The sequence below is a fragment of the Morone saxatilis genome, unplaced genomic scaffold (assembly GCF_004916995.1).
Source record: "Morone saxatilis isolate NCDOM2014 unplaced genomic scaffold, NCSU_SB_2.0 Contig21, whole genome shotgun sequence".
Lineage (NCBI taxonomy): Eukaryota > Metazoa > Chordata > Actinopteri > Moronidae > Morone > Morone saxatilis.
Genome location: NW_023339774.1, coordinates 13,886,034 through 13,895,500, shown reverse-complemented (window position 1 = coordinate 13,895,500; position 9,467 = coordinate 13,886,034). Strand labels below are relative to the sequence as shown.

The 9,467-nt window shown below is 38.4% G+C and overlaps 1 protein-coding gene across 1 annotated transcript in view; it reads left to right on the top strand.

Moving 5' to 3' along the window:
* LOC118332891 (astrotactin-2-like) overlaps positions 1 to 9,467 on the top strand; it is a 252,036-nt gene that overhangs the window by 65,098 nt on the left and 177,471 nt on the right. Inside the window, exon 3 of the mRNA XM_035668325.1 lies at positions 4,411 to 4,831. Coding sequence (XP_035524218.1) covers positions 4,411 to 4,831 — 421 coding nt within the window. The remainder of the gene's footprint in view (positions 1 to 4,410; positions 4,832 to 9,467) is intronic.

Below are 9,467 nucleotides of genomic sequence, written 5' to 3'. Positions count from 1 at the left end.
GTGAGACATTGTCCAAGATGGACTGAAGTTTTTGTATTTTGACCATTAGCTAGTGGGTGGCTACCAGAGCATTATCTTAATACTGTAGGAGGTGTGTGTTTGGTAACAACTTTGTTAAAATGTCCAAAGAATGTAGTGTCTAATTGATTAATTTCACCGTCATCCTCCTACCTTGATCTGAAAGTAGTGAAGAGATCTCAAGTTTTGTATCCACAACTCAGTATAATGCTGTATACGCTAAACCACGCCCACGTTTGAGCGATCTAATCACATCTGAAGGATTTGATTCAAATCACTCTTGTGTTTAACTGTTGCTCACTGTAGCTAACGATTTTTATTTTTATTTGAAAAACAAATGTTAGTTCCCTGTTCATTCCATTGTGTTTTCTGTCTAAGCCAGCCATCTAAACAAATCCTGTTTATTGCTTTCACATAATTGTAGATATTTTAGTGTAATGTGTTTTGAATGTGGGAGAAAACTAAATTATTAGAGTGCATTTGTCTCATATTTGCTAATGTATGGTGGTATTGATTTTTTTTCCCTTTCTCATCCATCCCAAATACAGCATCAGAAGGTTTTATTTTTATGCTAGGCTTTATGAAATACAGAAACCACTAGAATAATGTAAAGTATTAGAATGAACATGCCCCGGTGGGAGCATGATTTGATATTGATAAAAACTGTAAATCTCTCTTTTTTTATATAATTCATACTTTCAAAGCTCTATTACTTTCAGATTCATTTTGAGGTTGTACACTCAACCCATATCATTCTTACTATCAGTGGTTGCTTTTATATGCAGAAAAGTACAAGCCTGCTGATCTTTCTGCTTCTGTATTTTTAAGATGGCTGTCATTAATTTAATCTAAAGGAATTTGCTGGTATTATGTCAGTTGAAAAAAGGTTTGCGAAAGTGTTGAATAATTCAGTGCTTGTGTTTGTAGCCAAAATTCTGCAAGTCAATCTGCAAAAGAATGAGGATAAAAAGTAAGTGAGAAGGATGAAACCATAGCAAGCGAACCTGGCAGGGAATGATGAAAGGAAAGAGGCAACATGATCCTCAGAGGGGGGAAAGGGGAATGGGAGGGTAAGAAATGAAAGGTAAAAAGCAGGGACAACAGGAAAAAGACAGGGAATTTACAGAAGGCTAATGGGAGAAGGGTGCAGAAAGGAGAACAAAAGGAAAGAGGAAAGATAAACATACAAGGTGATTCAGAAAGGGAAAAGGGAGCATTATTGGAAAAAAAGGAATGCAAAGTGAGAAAAATAATCACACACTGAAGTAAACCTATGCTACAGAAAAGAGTGGAATTATGGGGCTTTCAGCCACTCTCCTCCCCGTGAAGTCACTTAGGACTAAAGCAGCAGGGATTTGTAGGGTCTGAAGATGAACAGAAAACCCATTTTCCCTCATGGCTACATCTGCCACTGTGAATTTATACGGCTGTTGTACTGAAGAGTGGAAGACATATGTGATCAAACATGAAGGGGAATGGAGACTGAGAGACACAGAGTAATTGTGAGGGAGAGAGAACAAAAAGCGAGAACGGTGGGAAGTGCAGATGAAAACATTGTCAGACGATACGGGGGAGGAAATTTGAGTGAATCCTAAGGACACTGATGTGACAGAGACGGAGTCAAATTAACAGAGCTATGAAAAGACAAAAGCTGACATGCGGTATAGCTATTTTGTGTGAGTGCTTGCACTTTTAAAGACAGTGACAGTACTTGTGTACCAAGTGTGCGGTATTAAATGTAAGGTGACTAATTAAGGTTTTAAATGTCAAATATTTCTTAGTAGTGCATTGTGTAATTCTAAAAGGTGCAATTATTTTAAATTTCTATGAAAAATGGCCAATTATTTTCTTTACTTTCCAGTGATGGTCAATGCGCTGAGATAAATAAAGACATCACTTATACACAAAAAATATTTCTGTTTTAGGCTGCCAGGAAGATTATTTTAAACTGAGATTTCAACCTTTTCATTGCAATTTTACATCACCATTTTTCAGTAGTGCTGCAGAGCCATACAATGTCACTCCATTATCACTCTGCTACTAAAATGAAACATAAGCCTTCATATGTTTTTGCTATTCTTCAGCGGGAATTAATGTAGAAGTGCAGGCCAAGGGGAGTTTGCGGGACTGCATTCCTGCAATGCTGCCATCCTATTGGAGATTAATGAACAAGTTTGTCCGTGGTACTAGTTCTCTCTGTGCCGCCTCTCTTCTCAGCACAGTGTGATTTATGGACACCCAGCAGTGCATGAGTTATAATTTCAAAGGGGTTTGTTTTTCCTCATGAAGATGGAATTTTAAATGTTGTGATGAATGAGCCCTTGTGGATTTTATTTATTATTCTGTTGTGATTTAGTTTGCACGTGTGTGCATCTAGTATATGTTCCCTGTGGTCATGCTCCTGTAGCTCACGTTTATGCACATATGCACATGTGTTTAATTTTGTGAATGTCACCAGATTTTTAAATATGTGCTTGCAAAAAGTGCTGATGCTGCATTTTCTGTCTGACATTACAAATATATCACCTTTAGGTTGCCATGTCTTGCTGAATCAAATACTACATCCCACTTATTGAATGTCATTGTGAAAAATCAAAGAATAAGTCATGCCCTCCTGCTCTTTCCACCATTCTGTCTGTGCATATGGATTTGCTTTATCATGCAGCCACAGCATGTGTGGCAGGGTGTTTGATGTTTCTGTGATGGTGAGATATTGGATGAACCACGGAGAAATGTGATGCTCCTCTGTGAATTTACAGCACCACTGTAAGGGCTTGGGGAAGAAAGGGAGGGCAAAACAGGCTAATGGGGCACTGGTGTGTGTGACTCTCTAAAGATAGGAGTCCAGATGCAGCACTGCTACAAAGAAAATTATTTCTGCCTGACTTCTGTATATATGTGCTGGAGAGATTATAAATATAGGGAATGGACACGATGACAGGAACACTTGCATCACTAGTAGCTGTGCAGTAAATTTATCATTTGTAAATCTTATGGTGTCAAATTATTTTTAAAGGAGTGTTTATTCAACTCTATGGTAATTCTTGAGAATTCTTTAGTTTATGATGTGTATGTCCATTTATGTATGTGAATGTATGCAGGTGCCTAGTCTAACTGCAGAAAGTGCACAGTATGCTAACAAAGTGCTGATTTTGAGCACTAAAAATCTGTAATATGCTGCACAGCAATTTCATTGTGTGTGTGTTTGTGAGTATTTGTGTGTGTGTGTGTGTGTGTGGTGTGTGTGTGTGTGTGGTGTGTGTGTGTTGGTGTGTGTGTGTGTGTGAATTAGTTTGTATTCGTCCTCCTTTCTAATGATTTGCTAATATCATCATTGCTACAGGGATGCCCTGAGTTTAATTCTTGTTCTTTCTTTTCCTAAAAAAAAAGTCCAGGAATATTTATCATCCTCACCAGCTTGCGTCTCATTGAAGATCCTAGACAAAATATTGTAAACATTGAATGAAATAAGCACTTTGAAGCAACTAAATCATCATTCATAACATTTCTAAGAAAGTGGATTACAGTATATCATACAGCAGACCAGTTAGTATTTATCAAGCCCCTGGAATCTATGTGGGACACATGCTTGTTGGTTCGTTCCAGTTGGTGACTGACGTTTTTTCAATTTTTAATTATTATAATTTCGCTCACTCACGCTTGAAGATATTTTTCCATATCTAGTTTGATTTACACTTATATATAGGTATATATATTTCTATTTCTATTCTATATATATTGTGTTAGATATTGTAATCTCTCACAGTCTCAATGTAATTAAAGTCTCAAATTATGGGAACTGTATATCCAAAACTTGATTAGATAATTCCCCAAACAGTAGAAGACAATGAATAATGATAGGAGGTATCATTATTTTTGTTTTACTGTTGCAATATCTTTCCATTTGTATGCATATACATTACAGTGGTGGTGGTGGGGGCTCTTGTTTCAATTTTGTTGGAGATGGGGGGCTCTATGATGGTGAGTCTGATGGTGAGGTTATTATTTTCGAGACATTTTTCTTTTTAAATGTCAAATAATTTGCTGTATGTTTTGCCAGTGTACCTTTGGGCACAAATAATTTCATCTCATTAGGACCCTCTTAGCTGCCTCACGTTGCTTTGAGAACTCACATATTGAAGTGCTGATTGCCAGACCTCTTCAATAGCTGGCAAATAGATATAATTGGCATTCAACCTATTATAACTGGCACTAGAGCGGTGATTGTAATTGTTATTGTTGGAGTGGTAAAGTACTTTTTCTATTATGTGTTGGTATTGTTGTGTACCACGTGACATATTGACATTACCACTTAAGTGTGAACATCAGAGTTGTCGTCCTTGTGTGCTTCCCTAAAATTCTCATTCTCTCTTTTCTCTTGACTACGTCCAGGGAGGCCTCATCGCCCTCCTCCTCCTAATTCTCCTCTTCACCCTCGTCCTGTATACCCGCCACCGATGGTGCAAGCGTCGCCGAATCCCCCAGAAGAGTGCCAGTACCGAGGCCACCCATGAGATCCACTACATTCCCTCAGTTCTGCTCGGACCCCAGGGCCGAGACAGCTACCGGGGGTCTCGGAGCACACATCAGCACGGAAGCTCTGTCATTGGTATGCCCATCCGCGAGACCCCAATTCTTGATGATTACGACTGTGATGAGGAGGACCCAGGCGGACACTCACTTAACTCCACGCCCAACCAGCTCCACAGCAAGATGAACGATGGGAAGGTCCAGGAGGACTATGGAGTTAACATCGGACACACAGACATGATGTGCAAGGACAATGAAATTAAGCACAATTTTGAAAAACGAGGTAGGTTGCTTGTCTAAATCCATTTCCCTGGAAAACAATTTAGTATAATAGCAATATGATCACTTTATGCTTAGAGTGGAGATTAATTATCTGATAGCTGTAAGATTAACAGCATGACGCTAGCTTTGGCTCTATCATTCAACTATGAGCAGCATACACTTGTCATCGAAAATCTGTTATTCTCAGTGGTAGTTGTCCGGCTCTTGCAAGCATGTTTTTTTTTTTACATCCGTGGAGGCTCTCAGTGCCAGCTCCCCAGATGGACCAGCCTGGACAGTTCACTTTGGCTCTGGCCAGCCCACCCATGTTCTTGATAGCACAGCATGTACTGCTTACATTTTGTCAAAAATAGGCAGTTTTGCATGACTAACGTCATACTTCCCGCTGGTAATAAGATAAGAATCCTGTACTCTGTGAGTCATATTATTGAGTAAAGGGTTCATTTGCAAAAACAGATATATATGTTTTGATTTATTTCCATAAAACCTGTTTTTTTGTTGTGCAGTTAAATGAATATCGGTCCAACTGGAGTTGGTTTATTAATTTTAAGAATGTCTGTTTTTGCAAATTAACTCTATGAACTGTATTTACTTCTCAACAACAGTGAGACCACATTCTTTCAGACCCACTGCCCCTTCTCGGTTAACATAGCCATCGACTCTGTGTGTCAAACTGTAATATAATGCTGTGTCACGTAACTAATGTAATGTGTAAAGGTCAAGTGACAGAGGCCATCAGTCTGGTCAATTTAGATGCTGAGGCGTGTCAGTGGGTGGCCTGTTGACCCTTACTAAACATAGTCAGGGGTCTACACTTCAAGCAAGGGAAAAAAAAATCTTGCCATAATTGACACTTTAAAATTGTCTGCTGCAGAGATTTTTAAAGTTAACCAAATGTTATAATCTCAGACTATGTAGCATTTGTTGATATCTTGTTGAACCTGGGGTGCTCCTCTGCAAAGTTTGACTTAAATAATTAAAGGGTGCTGACTGAGTTGGAGGGTGCCCTGGTTATTCATGTCATACTGAATTATGCATAGCTGGAGTTTGTGGAAATGTCCTCTTGCTCCCAAAGTATTTATCACTCTGCATGCATTCACACCAGACTGTGTGATTACGTACTTAAAATAGTTTTTAGAAGTTTTAACTTAACATTATGTAAATTATTTTGTCTTAAGAACATTGCAGATCCATGTTTGAGATAATGAAACAAATTCTTTATTTATAACAGTGAAATCTGATTAAGGTTTTTTATTTTACATGAACCAGTTATATGAATAAAGGATGAAAATTGGAAATGTTCCTTTTAAACAAACAAAGTTACATAGCCAAATAGTCCCTGTAGCTAATGATCAAAGAAAAAAAAACGTAAGACTTAAATATATTATGTTCACCCTTAAGAATCGCCTTCATCTTCGCCTTCGTCTCTCTCTGAATTCCTTGGATTTTCTCACTTTAACCTGCAAACAGATTCACTGCCGGGACAAGTAACATGAGTAATCACTACAAATTTCATGACCTGCCTTATGCTCTCATGGGTGAATTATCTTCTCAGCTGCAAAAAATGAAAGTGTTTTAGCTAACCAAAAATGAGATCCTTTTTTGTCTCCCATTATAATTTAAACATACTTATATTTATCGGTCCAATGATGTATTTTCTGCTGACCTGCTGTTTCATCCATCATTTAACGCAAACACATTACATTCAGAGTCCTTACCCCAGTGTTGAAATACTGTCTCATATAAACCCTTATTTAAAAAGGAAACAGAAAATGATGCAACAAGGTGAATTGATAGAGGCTAATTTCTGCTCTGTTCCCAAGTGGAAAGGCAGAATGCTAGGATTAGACATTGGGAATAGAGAAGTGAGGCAGAGGGCAGAGAGGTCAATGCCCGCCTCTCCACTGAGCTAATCACCAAATGATTCCATTATTACATGGGAACAAAAAGGTGACAGTTATCCCCAATTGCCCAGAGAAGAGCAGTAAGACAACACAAACACATAAATCAACCACATAATTGCAGTACCAGCAGTGAATGGACCACTAAATGTACTTTTACTAATGTTGAAACATGTATAAAGATTAATCTAGAGTGACACCATGTGTAACATAAAATAGATTAAGGGTATGATTTGGTAGTTTATCCCTAATGTGCAAGTGGGAGAAATGGCTATTTTATTCTATGCTGCACACCATGTTTCAGTTCAGTAGTTTTGATTCATATTGAGTATATTGAGTCATAAAATAATGTTTTGATCCTGCCATGAATTACACATATGATCTGAGGCAATTTACAGGATAATTTTGCTTGTACAAAAAGTTGCATTTTGTCGTAAAACTGTTAAAGTATAACACTGTGGAAAGAATTAGAAAGACTACACACCAAAAGTGGCCTCAGTGATGGCACAGCTTTCTCCCTCCACAAGCTACCCAGAGTTGCTGAGTCTATGCTGCCCGTGTATTTCATACTGGGATGTAGTCAAAAAATGGTTCCAGCTCTTGCTTTCGGTTCCTAGCTGATAAATGGACCGAGAGTCACTGGATAAAACACATCAGGTAAGAAAACAGAGATAATGTGGCGGCCATGTTGATGTTGGTGACGTATTTGCTGTAAGCCGAGAGATGTAATTTACTGAGTTCACACAAATCTACATGCCACGTCAACAAACTGTGACTTTCTTGACTTGCAAAATTATCTTTTAAATTGCCAAAACATCATTATGTTATTCATGGCACAATTCAAATGGATCAAACATTATGTGTCTTTTTTCCGAAATAAGGTCCATGGGGGACACTAAAAGTGGAGGTACTTCACTTCTCTACTCAGATCTAATACACCAAACATTTATTTATTTATAAAAAGTTTGAGCTACAGTAGCTCGTCTGTTGGATCACCACACTGGGCAGCCTTTGCTCCCCGCGTGCATCAACAAGAGCTGCAGTTTTGGAGATGCTCTTACCCAGTCATCTAGCCATCCCAATTTGGCCCTTGTCAAAGTCACTCAAATCCTTACGCTTGCCCATATTCACTTGCTGCCTAATATATCCCACAAACTGACAGGTGCCAACATAACGAGATAATCAGTGTTATTCACCTTACCTGTCAGTGGTCATAATGTTATGGCTGATCAGTGTTTGGTTTGTGCTTCAACCCAAAGAGTGATGGTAGAAAAATACAATAGTGTTGTTGTGTGACATATGAAAAGCTCAATTTGAGCTGCAGCTCTATTTCTGAATATTTTAACAATTATTTTGGAGGTCAAATTGTATGTGATCTGGGCAATATGAAGTCCATTGCAGGGTATTACAGCAGGCCTCTTGCTCTGTATAAAATTGGATAATTTATGTGACAGATATATTTCGGGATTTGTTTTTTTTTAATACAGTTCTTGACACATTCTTTTTTATCAGTCTCATAAACAATCTGGCATTTTCAAAAACATAGCACACAAACCATTTAATTTGATGCCTCTGCCTCCCCATCTGTACTCGGCATAAAGCGCCGACATTTGAATACAAGGGCGATTAACTCCTGTCCCACCTGTTCTATGTTGCTTGGCAAAAGTCTCCAAATACCAGTCATCCTTTATCTGTCTGTCCTTGCTGACAGATAACCCCATTCAACTGAACTCAGTAGTGTTATCCCCAGGGATTATGGCTATGCCTCACAGGGTTGTGCATGGCATTGGCTTTTGTTACTCAGACAACCAAACAAATGAGGTCAATTTCATTAATCAGCAATATTCCCACAGTTTTGGTAATGTATTGGGCAGCATGGCCAGAGTAAATCAGGTGCAGTAAAACCTTGTTCTGTGAGGATCAATCTGGGACCAGTTATCACCATCACACTGCCATCATCACACCTAACTGTTATTCTCAGTTTACAATATACAGCAGCAAGCTGCATCTTCCATTGCTACCCTTCATGTGTAGCCTGTGCCATTAGAAGGGCAAATTATACATATCATCCGCTTGGAGTCATACAGTTCAAATGTAGCTGTGAGATACAGATAGTTATTGATTGCATTTCAAGCGCTCTTAAAAAGAGGTCTTTGGGTCTTATAACCATTTACAGGTCTGTGCAACTACTATGTCTTAGCTGGTCCTCACAATAATAATCAAACCATCCAATTCCCACGCAGAATGATTCTCATTGGCCCTGTCTAAGTCAGACTCTTAGGCAAGATGAGCAGCACATTGCATTTAGCTGCTTGAGTTCATCTGTGACTACTGACAATAATGCTTTTTTTCTCCTGCTGACATTAGTGTTTCTCACTCATTTTACAAGAACCAATAGAGACGGCAGAATTCAAGGTCACATTATCCCCCGATTGAATGCACTACCTCAAAAGAGCAAAATCAACTTAAAAATCAACAGCTCTATGCTAATGGTTCCCAACCTTTTTCCTTAAGGCGGCCCTTTTTCTTTTACTGAGTAAACAACCCCATACCTAACAGCAATAATAGTACAAAACAATGGATATACTGTACAATTAATCCAAATGGTGAATGAAATAACTTCAGGGAGTTTATGTCAGTGATTATTTCCTGTGGATATTGCTTGAGAGATGAGTTTTTCTGAACTATTTTATACGACCCTTTGTCTGTATTATGTTTTGTTTTATTAATTTATGT